Source organism: Alligator mississippiensis, chromosome 5, assembly GCF_030867095.1.
Source record: "Alligator mississippiensis isolate rAllMis1 chromosome 5, rAllMis1, whole genome shotgun sequence".
Taxonomy (NCBI): Eukaryota; Metazoa; Chordata; order Crocodylia; family Alligatoridae; genus Alligator; species Alligator mississippiensis.
The window spans coordinates 121,839,187-121,857,167 of record NC_081828.1 but is presented as its reverse complement, the minus strand read 5'-3'; the positions used below and the strand labels follow the sequence as shown (position 1 = coordinate 121,857,167).

General features: G+C 45.7%; 1 protein-coding gene and 1 long non-coding RNA gene across 3 annotated transcripts in view; one reads left to right on the top strand and one right to left on the bottom strand.

The window, feature by feature from the left end:
• Nucleotides 1-7,072, bottom strand: part of LANCL2 (LanC like glutathione S-transferase 2) — a 44,630-nt gene extending 37,558 nt beyond the window's left edge. Inside the window, exon 1 of the mRNA XM_006275620.4 lies at nt 6,858-7,072. Coding sequence (XP_006275682.3) covers nt 6,858-7,067 — 210 coding nt within the window. The 5' untranslated portion in view covers nt 7,068-7,072. The remainder of the gene's footprint in view (nt 1-6,857) is intronic.
• A 378-nt stretch (nt 7,073-7,450) lies between these two features.
• LOC109282230 (uncharacterized) overlaps nt 7,451-17,981 on the top strand; it is a 43,866-nt gene continuing 33,335 nt past the window's right edge. Inside the window, exon 1 of one of the 2 annotated variants that reach the window (XR_002089157.2) lies at nt 7,451-7,540. This is a non-coding gene — a long non-coding RNA (uncharacterized LOC109282230). The remainder of the gene's footprint in view (nt 7,541-17,981) is intronic. The other variant, XR_002089158.2, reaches the window with a different exon arrangement.

Sequence of the window (17,981 nt, the reverse complement as noted above, 5' to 3'; positions counted from 1 at the left end):
GCACCACATAGCCATTAATCTATTTATCTTCACAATGTCTTATGTAAGAGGAAAGTACTGTTCTTTTTATATTTTTTTATTTGGTTATTAACAGGATCCAGACATGTGACAGGGGAAAAAAGATGCTCTGATGCATAATACTAAGAAGGGACAAATTTAGACTACAGACTAAATTTTGACCAAAATGCCCATAAGGCAGAATCAGGCTTTCTTTTAAAATGCAGGATTTCAAGGTACAGTACCCTAGCCATGTCAAAACAGAACTGGGCATCAGTGTTGTAGATGCAGAACTGTTTTATTCAGGGCAACCCAGCAGACAGCCTTTTGCCCTTATTAAATGAACCGTTCTATTCCAGCTGTCACATGGGAGTACTGAGAACCACCACATCTCATCACACTAACAGGCCATCCCATCCAGCACCAGGAAGTGACACCTATATACCCAGAAAGCCCAATCCTGCCTCCCATGAAGCTGACACTGAGAACACAGACTAAAAGAGACAGTTGTGAGATGGCTAATAAGTATAGATGATGCAGAAAAAATTAGACAACAATGAAGGACCTTCTACATTCTTTTGCATGCGTGACAGTCAGGAAAGGACTGAAAAACCATTTAAAGGAAAAAATGACTGGCACGATGCTGAGACATAGCCAAGGAACTACATACCACCAAATCACCCAAAGATATCCCAATTAAAAAACCCTGTCCCCACTAGGCATCAATATTTGTCATTTGTTATTATCAGGTTTAAAACTGTTCCCTAAGAGCAGTCATCCTTCCAGTCACCCTAATTGAATACAGTATATAGTTTTTCAGGGCACATGTAGCATTTTTAAACTTAATGACAAATTGGATGGGTTTGTTTTTTTTAAAGCAGCTACTTGCATGTGCTTGCTTGTCACCTGTCATTATATTTGTATGAAAACTCAGCACTGCCAACATATTACAATTCTATAGAAATTCTTCCAAAATGGGATTGAGATACAATAACAACTTGAGCTTTAATTCTGGTGATACTGGTAATTTGTCCTGTATAATATACAGGCCTAGCCTAAATAAGGAACCTGGGCAGTGATACTACCACCCAGCATGAAGCTCCATTCTGTGTACTTCTGAGAGACCTTTTCACCCAAACAGTATTCAGAGAAATATGATAATAGGTGTATTGAAGAACCAAGTCACTTTATTGCTAAGATTGAAAAGTACTTCTATAGCTCAACTTCTAACACTTCTGTTGATAAACAGTCAGCATAAAAGAAATTAAATGTATGACATTTTAGAGGTGTCACAACCCAAAGTTGTGATTTTTTGTTTGTGTGTGCGCTTCGGCACCGCTAAATTATTTCCCGCCAATTTGTCGCTTTCTTTGCACGGTAGAGTTCTCTGCTGCAAGAGAGAACTCTGGTGCAGCGGGGGATTTCCTGCCGGATTGCAGCTTCTTTGCAGTGTGCATCTCTTTCTTGCATCATAGTGATACACATTGTAAAGAAGTTCCCGCCATTTGTATTAGGATTCACGCCACGTTATTGGCCGATTCCTAATTTAGGCACACATGGCGGCTAGTGATTGGCTTGCTAGCCGTACAAAAGGCTTGGGTCGTTTCCGCCCAAGCCGGAGGAGGGAGGACGAGAGAGATTCTGTGTGAAGATCTCCAAGCGCTGCGGACCCTCGCGGACCCGACACGCCTCCCCTAAGCAGGCAATAGAGGCAATGGAACCGAGCCTACGGAGCTTTCGCTTCTCGCCTCTCCCCGTCGCCGAGCGCAATCCTAGACATATCCCTTTCCTGTAATTTCGGACCCGCGGAGCTTAAGTAACTCTGGGGAAACTTTTCGAACCCAACTTTACCGGATCCGCGGAGCCTAGCAAACTCCGTGGGAGCAATCGATTTGTTAGAGTCCTCCAACGAGGGTTCAAGCGGGAGCTGTGCCTGGAAACCTGTCCAGCCTACACCAATGCCATCTTTGGGTGTAAGTAAACAATCTTTTCAATCAACCATTACGCCTCCGTAACTAATTCTAACTCGCGTGCGCTAAACCGCCCCGCGGTTCTCTCCAGCCCCGCGTGCCCGGGCTGCTGGCCACAGCCTGTATGCACCGAAGACAGGTCCGGTACAACCCCGGTTCGCTCCTGGCTCGCCCATGGCGGCCAGAATGGGATCGGAATCACCGCTGCACATGGCAACGAGGGCGGGATCGGGGCCTGGCCCGCACAAGAGGCAGATGCATGTTGCTGTCAATAAGCTTAGCTGGGAATTTGTAGCCCTTTGATTCATGTCCCTGGTGAATCCATTGTCAAGAGGTTTCTATTCCCAAAGTGTTTGGACGCCCTTTGAGAGCTTGAACAACAGTTGTAGGTTTTTGTGGTGGAGTAAAAAAAATATCTACTACCTATTTTTAATGATTCTGAGTTTGCAATCTTTTAAACATTGATATTTTAAAACTAAAACCTCACACACACACTTAGGTTATGGGACACGTACATTACCTGGACCATCCAGAACAGATACATTGCTTCATCTAGGTTAAAACTGAAGCAGTTTTACAACATTTATATGGTTCCTGGCTTGTCTACACGCAGTGATTACAACATAACAGCTGTTGCCCTTTTGAAACAGCTCCAAATGGTTGTGTCCATAACTTTTCATTTGTCAATTCCCCCCTCCTACAATCAATATAAAAATTCTCAATCAAAAAGTTTACCAGTTTTATTTTTATTTTTAAATTACAGTTCAAATCTGAAACATTTTCATGGAAAAAACACCATGTTAAAAAGAACAGTTCATCTGTATGAATGCGAGTGATCTGGGAAATCCCAATGACTGAAAAGACCAGCTGTTTCATGTAGTCCAATTAACTGAAGACAATCAATTAATTTTGTCTGCTCCTTCTAGACCTCAATTAGTTTCTCACAGTTCACCTGATCATTTAAAGAGTTAGCCTTTTTCATCAACTGGATGAGTTTGACATGGCTAAGCTGGCAGCTTATGAAATCAAATGGATGTATTGATAAAGCAGTGGCTTCTGCCAACTGAAGAACCCTACCGATTTGCAATGGTATTTATCCGAGTCACACAGGTTAGTCACCGCTTCACTGATTTTGTAAAGGATGCAGAATGTGCAAAAGCACTGTTTGGTTTTTTTAAAAACACATTTTGATGTTTGGAGCCTGAGGCCAAGTTGTCCTAGACCAGTGATTCTCAACCAGGGGGCCTGGGCAGTAAGCAGATGCGAGGACATAAGTGCAGGCTCAGACTCAGTCTCTGCCTGGCCTCTATCAGGAGGCAGGCACTATAATAAATGAATCAGTTTTGGAAATGGGGAGCTGCTCAATTCCCAGAAGTTACAGAAAGATGCCTTGAATCAAAGAAGTTTGAGAACCGCTGCTCTATACACACCCCTGAACCAGTGTCTTTAAAGAGATTATATGAGAACCACAAGTGTCTGTTTACGTTATAGAATCAGACCATATATCGCTTCCACCTCCTCCATGCCCTGAAATAAGGATGCACAATTTCAGGAATAACAGTGAGAGCAGAGAGAATTTCGGAGATCCCAGTAAAGTTTTATTATCTGTGGATGGGAGATTAGTTAAACTAGCAAACACACATAAACATCCCTCTCTTTTGTTAATTTTAGCTTGGGAGTATGTAGGACACTTCCATCTTTGGTCCAGTAAAATCTCAGGAGGGAAAGTGTATGCCTGGCAAGATCACTTTCCCAATGAAAAGCAGAAACTATAACGGCGGGGAAAATGTAGAAGAAATCCACTGCTACTGAATGAAATTGTATTGCTTCAGTAGACTGCAGAATCTGACCCAATATTTTTCCAAAGGAAGAAAAAAGAAGTTTATTTAAGCTGTTTAAATATAAAACACCTAACATAACTCCTTTTCAATAAATAGTAAGATACATATGGACAATGCAACTGACTACTGACTACTACACTTCGCAACAGGAATGCCTTCCATGGGTAACAACATGGGGAGAAAAATCAAATACACTACAAATCAGCATGTTCTGCTATGATGGGACAAGCAAATGAAAACAAATTCATACCAAGAATTTAAAGACAGAGATTCCTGAAAATAACCTAAAAGAAATTCTGCACCTGGAATATACAGTGGTAGAATTGAAGTGAGTTTTCAATTTGGTTTCATGAAAGTCTCAAATGAACTGGAAATTGAAGTGTTCTGCAATGCAATTTAGCATTTTCAGACTACACACCTTCTTTACAAAAAATACCCCCATACAACTCCCTTCTCTGCCACACCTTCAAAATCCTGTGTTTACTTTTGCAAGGTTGACATACCTCATCAAGCTAATCAGCAGTCATAAAGGCATTATTTTCTATTTAAAAAAAAAGACAAAAAATCTAGCATTTAAGGTAAGTAGGTATCCTGCAGATGATCCAGACTAAACAGTTAGTGGGTCTAATAAAAGATACCACCTCTACCACGAGTTGATTCCTTCTACCTTAGAGAACACATTCACCAGCAAAGTCTCCCTGGGCTGAACCAAGGGTGTTTGTACCCCAAAAGCTTGCAAAGAACTTTTTTTCCAACTACAGGCAGCCCTCGACTTACAGTGTTTCGAGTTACAACATTTCGCACTTACAACATTTGTAAATTGACACCCTGTTTTAACTTTATGACCTCAGTTTCGACTTTACAATGCTTGATCTGACGCCACACCAGCGAACAAGTTTGCTGCCTTGCCCATCTCTCCAAACTTCCTTGGACACTTTCTTCAAGAAAGCAGACAAGACTCCAGAAAAACCTGCAGGCAAGGCTCCTGAGAAGACCCCAGCCAAGAACCCTTCAAAAAGTCCAACCAAGTCTTTCAAAAAGTCCTGTAAAGTCACCTCAAAGAAGTCCTTCCAAATCAATATGATTGCTATTTACAATATAAATATATTAATGTAGCTATATTACTCATCTATAATTGAGTAAAAAAATTCTGGGTCATTTTTGGTGAAATAGGGTATCGGGCCTTGGTTCAGGAACCAATCCTCCATTTATAACATTGTTTCCTATGGGAAAATCGGTTCCAAGTTACAATATTTCGACTTAAGACATGGCTTTCAGGAGCTAATTGTGTCATAAGTCCGAGGCCTGTCTGTATTTAGCTGGTCTAATAAAAGATATCACATTTACCCAAAGTACCTGGCCTGTCAGGAGAATCATGAGGAATTCAATAAGCATTCGCAAAAATAAACTGGCTCTTGTGTATTTTTATATAGTCACATTTTTAAAGATATTAAAGTTAATGCTGGAAGGAATGGCTTAGGCCCTATGGAACCTTACAGCGTTCAAAGAGTAAGCATGAACACCTTCAAAAGCAGAGCTTTCCTTCTTTTCAAAAAAATTAAAAGAAAAATTCAAAGAATACTGTGGGGGGGGGAAAGAGAAGGAACAAAGAGTGGGGAAATACTGTGGGAGATTTATGGGGAAGACAACCCAACAAAGGGCCTCTTTTCATAGCTGCATCAGGGATACTCTGTCAACGCCTGAGCTGTAACATCTAGAGCAGCAGCTCTCACGTCTTTGTACCAGGCCCCATCTGTAAACATCAGTGGCCAGTCCCCACCCAGCGCCCCTCACTCGTGACCTGCTGCCCCCTACAGGCAGCGCCGTACCTAGATTCCTGGCGGCCCAGGTGAACTTTTAGTATCAGGCCCCACTTCGCCAGAGATAATGATAACAATAATAAAAAAATGACCATTTTCAGGCCCCCTTTCTGTCCATGCCCTGGGCAGCTGCCTGGTTTGCCTGTGCCTGGGCCCTGCCCTGGTGGGGTGTGGGGCATGGGGGGGCCCCAAGCAGCCCCTTGCCAGCCTGCAAGGGCAAACCCAGTTTCCCCCATTTTTCTTCTTGGTAAGAGAACCCATTTTTAAAGTTTATTCGCCACCCTTTCCTATATTCTTGCCACCCACTTTGGTGCGGTGACCCAGCGGTTGAGAAAGGCTGATCAGGATGCACGGCGGGGTTTCAGGGGAGGCCAGCCTGGCTAGCTCAAACTCAAGAGGACTTGCCTTCACCAACACGGGTGTGTTTATTGCTGATTAAATTCAAACATTCAGCCTGAAACCATTTATGAGTTAATGATTTACTTTCCAGCAGAAGAACTCGCTCCCTCCCCGCAGTCACCTCGCTGGGTACAGCAGAAACAACAAGGCAGGGCAGCTCAGACACTAACTACTTGAGAGAGGCGCGTGCAGAGAGCGGAAGCCGCCTGCTAGAGCAAGCGCGGCCCCGGGCTTGAATTCCCGGAGAGAAGACACCCGAGGGCGGTGGCTGTGGCGCCCCGCCCCGGCAGGCCGCGCAGGGGGGACCCGCAGCTCGACTGCCCCCCGCGGCCGTCAGGCAGCCACAGAGGCGGGAGGGAGCTACGCGCTCCCGCCCCTCCCCCCACCCTCTTAGCGGCGAGTTCTAGAACGCGGGGGACCCCCCCGCAACGTTCCAGTCCCCGCCCCTCCCCCGTTCTACAGTGCGAGGACCCTTCGCATTCCAGAGCCCCGCCCCGGTGCAAAGCGGCAAAGAACCACACAAGGTTTCAGGACCGCCACGTTCCAGACCCCGCCCCCCGCGCCGCGTTCTAGAACACGAGGGCCCCCCCCCAACGTTCCAGACCACGCCCCAGGGTGCAGAACTGCAAAGGACCACACAACGTTCCAGGCCGCCCCGCGGCGCGTTCCAGAACGCGGGGGCCCCCCTCAACGTTCCAGACCCCGCCCCCTCCGCAGCGCGTTCTAGAACGCGAGGGCCCCCAAGGTTCCAGAGCCACGCGGCCACCACTGCAGCAGCAGCCAGCCCCAGGCCGCGGCCCGGCCCCTCCCCCGCGCGGCCCGGGACCCACCTGCCCGTCCGCATCGAAGGGGAGGGACTCTTCCTCCTTGGGGCAGGGCGCGGGGTCCCGCTGGGTATCCGCGGCGCTGGAGGCCGGCGCGGCGGCGGCGGCGGCCCCGTGAGGCTGGTAGTCCGGGTAAGGGTTGGCGAACGCCCGCTCCTCCATGTCCGCCTCGCCGCCCAGCTGCAGCTTCAGCCGCTTAGACATGCCCTCTCCCATCGCGGCCGGCCCCTGCGCCCGCCCTCCCTGCACGGCGAGCCGGCGGGGACACGCTCCCTGCCGCGCGATCTCCGCCGCAGCAGGGCCAAGCACTGGCCGGGCCCCCGCGCCCCGCTCCGCCCGGAGAAGCACCTGTTCCACAGGCCGCGCGGGCGGCTAGAGCAGCAGCCGGCAGGCGCTCACATCTGGCGGGGGGCAGGGCAGATGTGCTCCCCGAGGGGGGCACATGGTGTTACCCCCGGGCCGGGGGAGAGGAGCCGCGGGCGCCCGCCGCAGCCTCCCCGGCCCCGCGCCCGGCCGCTGCCCCCGCCCGCATCGCCGAGCGGATCAGGCGGCTGTCGGGGGCCGCAGCGCGGAGCTGCCGCCGGCCGCCGCGGTCCCTCCTCCGCAGCAGGCAGGCATCGCCTCCCCGCGCATCTCAGAGCAGCACCAGCATCAGCAGGGGCAAGGAGAAGGCGAAGAAGAGGCAGTAGGTGAGCAATTCCCGCAGCGGGGTCATCCCGAGCCTCCAGCCGGCTGCGAACATCAGGAGGGGGGGAATAAAACCAGCCCGATCCCCTAAAAAAAACCACGCATGTCAAGCTCCCCCTCCTGCCCGGCCCAGCCCACGGATCCACAGCTCCTGTGCACAGCCTGGCTAGCAGGAGGGTGCCAGACCTGGCAAGCGACAGGCAGGAGGAAGGACATGTTCCCCACCCAGGCCAAGGGGGGTGAGGAGAAGCAGCTGTTCTAGTCTGGGTCCCTCTGGCTCCTGTGCGATTGCCTCCTGGTGGCTGCTGCATGGGGGGGTGGGAATCTGGCCCCCTCCTGCCACCAGGGCATGAACACATTGGGCATGACAGGGTGGGGCGCAGAGGGAGGCTAGCAGCACTCTCCCCCTTCAGCAGCTGCCTTGCCTTGGGTTATCACAAACTCTGCCCCCTGCCACATGCAAAACCCGATCACACCTTTACACACGCACAGAGGAGCCAGGCCACATGTTGACACAGATGCATGGCACGCACACACACAGCAGCAGGCTGCATATTCACACACGCACACAGCCAGGCCACACATTGACACAGACACACACGCATCACCAAGCCACACACTGACACATGTGCAGCACATGCACACACACAAAACCAGGCCACACAGTGACGCACATGCGCACACATAAGTGCAGACTCAGCCTGTTCTCTGCCAGGAGGCAGGCACTATAATAAATAAATCAGTTTTGGAAATGGGGTGCTGCTCAATTCCCAGAAGTTACAGAGAGGTGCCTTGAATGAAACAAGTTTGAGAACTGCTGCTCTATACACACCCCTGAACCAGTGTCTTTAAAGAGATTGTATGAAAACACAAGTGTCTGTTTACATTATAGAATCAGACCATATATCACTTCCACCTCCCCTATGCCCTGAAATAAGGATGCACAAGGCCACACACTGACAAAGATGTGCAACATGTGCATGTGTGCGCGCGCACACACAAGCAGGCCACACATTGACACAGCCATACATACATACACGCATGCAGGCACAGAGCCAGGCCACACATTAACACAGATGTGCGGCATGTGCACGTGCACACACACACAAAAGTAGGCCACACATGGACACAGACATACACACCCAGAGCCAGGCTACACCATGATATATTTGCATGATATATATTGCCCTGTCACTTGTTATAGCCTCTGTTGGCCATTTTTACCTAACCCATCCTCCATTCACATTTTCTTACACCGGACCCCAGAGCAAATTATTCAGATTGATTCATTTTTTAAACTGCCACACACACGCTGCAGTTTCAGCCCGTAACAGGTTCCAAATAAGGGATATGAGTTTATGCTGCACATTTAAATTGTGTTACAGCTTTGAGGCAGAAGAAAAGAATGACTGCCAAATCCTAACTGCTTAGCAGTCAAAATGGGAGAGTGAGAGCCCTTCCCTTGAAGACTGTGTGTAACCTTGTAAATATAAACTAAACAGTGCCACTGAGCAAGATTCTGCTTGTGTGTGAATCTATTTATGCACAGAGAATAAAACCTTACAAGTCTGTAGTAACAGCAGGAAAGCCTCTTGTGACCAACTGCCTGAATTTTGTGTATAAGTTTGGCTTTGGAGAGTGAAGAGAGCTCCTCACGGAGTGGGCTAAGATCAAAAGTAGTTGCTGCACTGGTCTGATACCCCAGCCGAAATGCAATTAAAATGGCACTGTGTAGTGGAGGGTGCACTACCCCCACCCATCTGCATGCGAACAGGACACCCTATGAGAGCCTCATAGTTAACTTCCCACTGGCTAGTTTCCCGTGGGAGGATCTCAGCTACAACTTTATGGAAATGGGAGACTCCTCTCTAGCTTGCTCCTGCAGCCATACAGCTGAGGGCAAGCAAAACTCGGGAGCATCCGAACCCCAAGCCTCCGGGCTTGGGCCTGCACATAGGATGCCTACTAAAGGTTTTGGAAGCATCTGAAGCCCCACTGGGGTGGAGGATACTTGCCAGTAGTAGGGTCACATAAGGCTTTTGAACAATTCAAAGGATTCAGAACCAATCTGGCTAATTTGACCTGGTACGCGAAAAAATTTCCAAAATATAAAAAAACCCCCAAAATACTCTTGGCAGTTCTCAAGAGAACTATATTCCCTCCTCCCAGGTTTGAACCCAGTGGTGCTGAGGCATGTAAACACTGGATTTAAGTCAGTTTCTGCTGAGAAAAACATTTAAGCCAATATCTAAGGATCGATGAAGAACTCCAAGCGAACAGACCTCCTAAAATAATTATGGAGAGTACATCACAAAATATGCTTTGTTTTTATTTTTACATTGTATTTTATAAAACTTCACACAGTGCGAATAGTTATTAGTATTAATATTTTTTATTGTCCCCTGTTGGTCCCTAAGCACTCTAAGCATGGATCAAAGCCCCTTTGTATGTATGCATTGCTCTGAACCAGTGCACGTGCATGTATACAAGCATGCTCCGAAGAGTAAATATTCTATATAAATATACTGTAGACTATTTTGTGAAAGTGTGGACATCTAATTAATACGAGACCTCATTACAGCCCTCTCCTATTAACTATAAACTAAGAAAGAGCTGATAAACCACCATTTTAAGCGTAAACATAACTAATACAACCAGCTGACAGGCTCTAGTGTGATCTTACAGAGCCTTACACACTTTAAGCCCTGCGTATAGTTTCATTGCTATCAAAGGGAACACAGCATCCATAGATAAACACGCATGAAGTCTATACTGTATAGGTTTGGGGCTTTATGTGTACAGGAACACATGCTTGCACATACTTATGTTTGTGCACACATCCAATAGGTAGTGGGATAATACACATTTTCTTCCTTTATTTCCTTCATACCCAGTAGATTGTCCTAAGTAAATAAATGTGTTACTCGTATCTGAAAAAGAACAGAGTTATACAAAAATATGAGTTATATCATTCATAGAGTCACACACAGAACATTCATGGAACAAAACCAGGACCAAAGAACACTACTCCTTTTTCCTGAAAGATTTATTTTTGTATTTTCTCAGCAACTGCTGGGTACATATGCTGTGTTTGAATTAATACATTCATAACTTGAGACAATTAAAACAGATCTTTGCACAGGCACAGTGTACTTGGAAATTTATTCAATGCCTAGTAGTGTGGAAAATCAATTTTATCTTATCCAAATGTCCCATTTGCATGGGAACTGATTTTTGTCCCACCAAATTCAAATATAAGTAAAAACAAGAGTGAAATGTGAAAAGAAGGACTACATCTACATATGGCCAAATGATGGGGGAAAAAAGTTGCATCCTTTATTGAGATTTCTTAAACATATACTGATATAGTTGTCAATGATTAAAATGTATCACAGTCATATATAACTGGAACCTAGATAGGGTTTTTTTCCCTTTTAAACAATAATGATCTAGTGCTGCATTGACAGGCCTTAGAACAGTAATATAATCTACAGGACTCTTAAGCATTGGCCTCTGTGGATACTTTTGTAGGCAAATAAGTTTTTAGCAATTAATAGTAATTCCATTTATATCAGTGAGAGTCACGCCCATGGAAGTGGGGCCAGAGTTAGATATTTTATAAACAGTGTACATTTATTTTGACAAGTGTACAATCCTCCTTCACTTTAAAGTAGTGAAATCTAGTGCTAAGAGGGTGGAGCATATTTGTGAATGAAAGTCATGGGAATTAAAAAGTACAGTCCTGTAGATCATGGCTCCTCTGCTCTTACTGACTTCAGTGAGTGTGTTCAATGGTGCCTTGTAGGATTGGTGCCTTTGCTTCATATCTCAGCAAAACTCAGGGATACACCCATCCCTGAGGAAGGGAACTGATGCAGAGATCTTGACTACAACACGTTGGTTTTATTTAATTTTATTTTTGCATCATTTGTCCTTGTCATTTAGCACATTCACATTTTAAGAGGGCCACTCTGATGCATCCATACACATCTTTATTTATTAGCAACATAGTTCCTGTGCATTTTGGGACTTCCCAGGCTCTTATACCATAATGCTAAATACTTGAGGGAAATAGGATTTGGGGTAATTTTTAAACCTGAAAAACTATAGCTGTGCAGCTTCTATCTTTGCAACTGCCTGTCCATTGGGTCTGTGTTGGGAGAAAACCATTCCATTCTGTGCAAAATCAAGCTAGAGATTAACTTGCTGTGGTCATGGGTAAAACCAATGCTTGTGAAATATTCAGGGGGAGTGTTGTCAAGGTATTATAGACTCCAAGAGTTGCAAGCTCAAGGTATTTTATGCATTCCAGTATTTTATTCCATGCAGGGTAGACAGGGCTAAGAACGAATAGCAAGTCTTTCCTGCCTTCATTCTTTCATTTGTCCCCTGGAAGGAGGATAGAATTTGAAGGACTCTAAAGCATTCTTCCATTGATACATTTTTTTCTTGTTACCTCTGAAGGAAAAGGTGAGAGAAAGGTGAGAGAAATATTTGGATATATTCTCCCGTTGATGCACACGCACACAACTTCTGCAGCACTAATTGGTCTTATGTATAACAAGAGGTAGACTAGGATATCCTTGTCATTCTTCATTGAACCGGAGAATGGAACAATTCCCAGAACAAACAAGTAAATTAAATCATGCCCTGTATTTTCCATTTCATCCCGGCTGTTCTGTGTTTGTCTTTAAGACGGGAGGGACTCCAAAGGCAAGGCCTGTCTTTAAACACATGGTTTATATAATAAGGAGCAAATACTGTAAGAAATAAATGGCAATGATGGGTCATCTGTGTGCCATTTTAAAAAAAAGCAAAACTCCCTATCGGGTTCTCCTTATAGAATCAGTTAACTTGTGTAAATCAATGGGGAGTCCTACTTAAAAAAAACAGTGGGTGATTTGAGCTAATCCTTCCATTATTCTTCCCAAATGATGACATGTAAAGCCCTTATCCTTCCTTCTGTTGGCCTTCTACCTACTAATCTTTTCTCTGCATTCTCTGATCCAGTTTATTAGTTATTTTTTGGCAGGGATTGGATCCTTTTTTTAAAGTGTAATAAAATGTTTAGTACATTTTAGGCAAGATATAAATAATTAATAGCAAACAAATAAAGCATTAATGACTGCAGTTTCCTATACATTTGTTTGTTGATTCTCCGTGTTTTTAAGAAACAAGTAAAACTAATGTGGATGGAAAAGGCTTTCTGCATCACATAGCCTCCTGGGGCTAGTACACAATCATCCTTGATGCTAAAGCCACGAGTGCTTCATCACACTGAAATTCGATGTAGCTTTCATAATCAATAAGAACAGCCATCAAGAATCTCCTAAGGCACTGGCAGCAATGTTCCCATTTGTAATGGTTCCTTTACCAGTAATGTTCATTCGTGTTGCTCCATAATTTTTCTCCATTTTCTGCAATTCCCTCCCTCTCTCCCTCCTTGACAAAAGCAAGCAACAATCCCCTCTGTGTTTCCTTCAGCAGGGACAGGATGATGAGTATCTGGGCTTCAGCATCTAAAATAAATTACCTTGTAAATCCTGGGAAACCATTAAAGGAGCTGACATTAATCTATTCTTAACTCTAGCTGTAGGTTGATGATCTTTGTCTAAAATTAGCTGAGAAGGCTGGGTTTCAAGAATGGACCCTGCTACAGTAATACAGAAATAACTGATGATCTGGACTCCTTCAATATTTCTTTTTAAAACGTTCTGCTACTAGGAAAGTCTTAGCTGCTGCTTTTGCCTTAATGAGGTTTGGAAAAACAGAGTAGGGGACATCTTCAGCTGGGAATCTCCACATATTTCTTTCTGTTTGCAGAATACATGATATGCCACACAAATGCTCTCTAAATTTACTTCTGCTTTGCTAGGACTTGTCTATTCTCCATCCTTTCAAACAATCTTGTCCCTATTTGTACAGGAGCCACTGCCTCTTCCTTTGCCCCCTCAGGCTCTTATTCTGCTTCGAATACCTCTTGTGTCCTACTTCTTGTTGACTCCATACCTTTGCTGACCGTGGCCACACAAGTGGTGCTATTAGGACAGAGTAAACTAATTAACTTCTCCATGGGATAGATAGTACTGCCAAACATAAGTACTATCCTACAGCAGAGTTATTCACTTCGCCGCAATGCATATGTAAATGCTGACAGGGCTGGCTGGGGCATGAGGGTGCTTCAGTGTAGGGGCTACCTGCTAGCTAGCCCTGTACTGAAGCACCCTCATGCCCCAGCCAGCCCCTCTGCAGTACGTTAAGCTTGGTCGGGGTAGCCCCAGCCTGGCAGGCTGATGCCCAGGCCCCCCTGTCAGCTGTGGCTGTTCCTCCCTGGTTCAATCTGATGTGGTCCTGGGCGCACATGCAAATGCGGTGCCCGGGAACAATAAACTCCACCGTGAACTGCACCAGAGTTTATTCAGCCATGTTAAATGTACGTGTAGACATGCCCAGTGTAATTCAACTAAAAGCATTTCTTCTCTCCCTTTACTGTTCTTCCAACTTTCCCTTACTGATATTTAACTTTGTAATTGTATAGCTTTAAAAAGTTTAGGATAGAGTGGGCGCATCTACATTCATAGTGCTGCACAGTCATTTAGTACTTGCTAAAGTACTAAATGAATGCATAGTACCCACCAGTACTGTGCAGTCCCGGTGGCGCATGGGTTGTTTCTGATCTTACTGTGCAGTAGCAGCATCGCAGTTAGTGCCTGCCAATGCTACATCACCGTAACAACAAGCTGTGTCACTATAACTCATCACTACAGTGACACAGCATCTCATGTAGATGTGCCTAGTTTGTATGAAAGAGATTATATCAAAATAGGGCCTGAAAGCATTGAGACTATTCATGATAGTAAGTATTGTTCGTTACAGTTAGTCCCTCACAGTTGAGGATAATTATTTTCCATGATTGTCTTATCTGTGTGTCTGAAGATGGCTGATGAGGTCTATCTAGGATCAATAGACTCTACCGCATTTTAGACATGTTCCTGTGTATGTGTCTGGGGGGACACTGGCTTCTTGATTTGGTCCACGACACACTGTTTCTGCCACTCCTACTTTTCCATTTCCTGTCATTGTCTTGAGGCTTTAAAGTACAGAGACCCCTGCAGCAGACACTACCGCCATTTGGGGCAGATCTGGGTGATAGTCTCCCACAAGTTGATATCAATGTTGCATTTTTTAAGTTGACCTTGGGGACATCCCTGAACCACTATCTCTGCCCTCCTCTTGAGTGTACACCTTGACTGAGCTGGGAGAATAAAACTTTCTTCGGGAGTCTGGAGTTGGATATTTGGATGACATGGCTGGCCCAACAAAGTTGATGTTAGATTATCATTGCCTAGGTACTCATGGTGTTTGCTTGCAGGAGGACACTGATGTTGGTGTGTCTGTCTTCCCATTGGATTCGGAGGATCTTCTGCAGGTAGCATGGATGGTACTTCTTCAACAACCTTAGATGTCTTTTGTATGTTGTCCACATCTCAGCTCTGTACAGCAAGGTGGGGATCACGGCTGCTTGATAAACCATGAGCTTGGTTTGGGATCTGATGTCGTGATTTTGAACCCCCATTTCTTCAGGCATCCAGAGGTTGCACTTGCACATTTGAGGCAATGTTGGATTTCTTTGTCAATGTCAGCCTTCTGCAAGAAATGGCTTCCAAGATACAGGAAATACTCCACATTCTCCAGAGTGTCACCGTGGATCTGGATTGCCAGAGCTGGGGACTGTTCGTTAGGAGCTTATTGGTGGAGGACCTTAGTTTTCTGAATGTTAAGCATCTGTCCCATTTTCTTGTATGCCTTGGTAAAGATGTCAACAATTGCCTAAAGGTCTGCTTCCGAGTGAGCGCACACTACAGCATCATCAGTGTACTGGAGCTCAATGATTGAAGCTGGGGTGATTTTTGTTGGCTTAGCATCAGCTGAGGTTAAACAGCTTAACCTCCATTTGGTAGTTTAGCTCCACTCCAGCTAGAAGCTCGTTGGTGGTCAGATGTAGCATCCCGGTAAGGAATATTGAGAAGAGTGTTGGAGCGATGATGCAGCCTTGCTTAACTCCTGTTTTAACCTTAAAGGGATCTGTGATAGATCCATTACTGAGAACCACTGCTCACATACCATCATGGAGTAGGCAGAGAATGGTGACAAATTTTGGTGGGCATCCATACTTTAGAAGTATCCTCCACATTTCTCGGCTGACAGAGTCGAAAGCTTTTGTGAGGTCAAAGAAGGCCATGTAGAGAGGCTTATGTTGTTCCCAGCATTTCTCCTCCAGCTGGTGAACTGTGAAGATCATATCAGTTGTGCCTCTTGGTGCTCTTAACGCTCACCAAGATTCTTGGAGGAGCTCTTCAGCAAGTGAAAGGAGATGGTTCAGGAGGGTTCTCGCAGTGATCTTCCTGTGGTAGACAGCAAAGCGATCCCTCTGCAGTTTCCACAGTTAGATGCGTCTCCTTAAAGACTGTCACAATCTTGGTGTTCCTGAGATTGTCTGGGATATCCTTATCATTCCAGATCCTTAAGACGAGGGCATGAAGCTGTGGTGTGAGCTCCTTTCCTCTCTGTTTGAAGATTTTAGTGGGGATTCCATCCACTCCAGATGCCTTGTTGTTTTTCATCTGCTTGATGGCTTTTCCCACCTGGGATTCCAAGATCATCTCTGACTGGTTGTTGCAAAACAGAGTTGAAAACACTCTCATCAACAGCAGAGTTTCAATTGAGAAGGTCTTCAAAATGTTCTTTTCAATGGGCATTGATGGCTCACCTTTCCTTGATCAGGTCTCCTCCATCCTTAGGTCTCAAGGGGGTTGGTTTCTGAGTGCTTGGACTGTAGATGGCTTTGATTAGATGGATGTGCAGAAGAAACTGCACCTATCATGGATGTCAGTGAGATGTTAAACCTCCTTTGCCTTGTCATCTCACCATTTGTTCTTGATATTGCAGGTCCTGCTTTGGACCTCTGCCTTGGCTTGTTGCAGATTCAGTTTCTTTTGCTTGGAGTTGGTGTTGTTTTGCCAAGCACAAAAGACCTTGCTCTTGCTATCAATCAACTCTTGGCTCTCCTGGTCATTCTCATCAAACCAGTCTTGGTGTTGCCTGGTAGAGAATCCAAGTGTCTCCTTCACAGGCACTGATTGCAATGGCCTTGTTGTTGGAATTCTCCCATTGTTGTTGATTGGAATTCACCAGTTTTTCATTGAGGCACTAGTAGAAGAACTCTTGCTTGCTTGAGTCCTTGAGCGCTTCAACATTGATCTTCCATCAGCATTGCTTCTGCTGCTGCCATCACTTGGGAGCCAGGCTGAGTGATATAACTGAGTGGATGAGTCAGTGATCAGTCCAGCAATCATCAGCTCCTAGCATAGCTCAGGTGATGCAGATGCCTTTGTGACCGAGCATGGATGATAACATAGTCAATCAGGTGCTAATGCTTAGAACATGGGGTGTGCCATAATGTCTTGAACCTGTTTTTTTGGTGGAACAGGGTGTTGGTGATGGTGAGTCCACATTCAGCACATTTGGTCAAGAGGAGGATGCCGCTGAAGTTGACTTTTCCTACTCCTTCCTTGCCAATGGTTCCATTCCAGAGGTTAGAGTCCCTGTCAACTCTGGCATTGAAATCACTAAGAAGAACATTGGTGACACGTAGGGGGTGCACACGGGCGCAAATGCACCTCCTGAGAAGCACCGCCGATGCTGCCAGCAGCGCCTGCAGGCGATTGCCACTCACCACCCTCCCCTCTTGTCCCTGACACCTCCAGCAGCATCTGTGGGTGGTTGCCGATAGCCGGTCGGCGCTCGCCACCTGCCTTCAACTCCCACTGCCGACACTGCCATGGCTGCCTGCAGGAGCTCCCCGCTTGCTGCCACCACCTGCTGGCAGTCGCCATGCCCACCCCCCAGCCTCTGGGGGCATGCATCGCTCATGGGAAAGAACATGTCTCCCTCCAGAACATCAGAAAGGACTTGGTCAAGGTTGGCATAGAATTCCTTGGTTTCACTGGTAGCATCAAGAGTTGGGGCATATGCACTGCTGACAGTGGCATATTGACTTCCTGCCAGTTTAAGATGGAGAGTCATGAGGTGCTCATTAATTTCAATAGGGAACTTACTGAGTTGGTTCATTATAGTAATTGTTCACAAGATCCAGCCTTAAATTTTAATTGCAGGATACATACAGACTTTGGAGTAAATTTAGCCCAGCATAAATAGGCTCAACTTCAGCTGGAGTTGAGCTTATTTATACAAGTGTAAATTAGTTGGATGTGTTACATCATGTTGCATTTTCATAAGCAAACTTCTTTTTTTGGCTACTATGAATAATTTGTTTCTCTTATTGTCTGATCCCCCTATTTGAGATCTTGAAGGTCTCAGAAGGATATGCAATCATCATATAAATGCTTTTAACAATAATCTTGTTTAGCATGCTGTTTCATG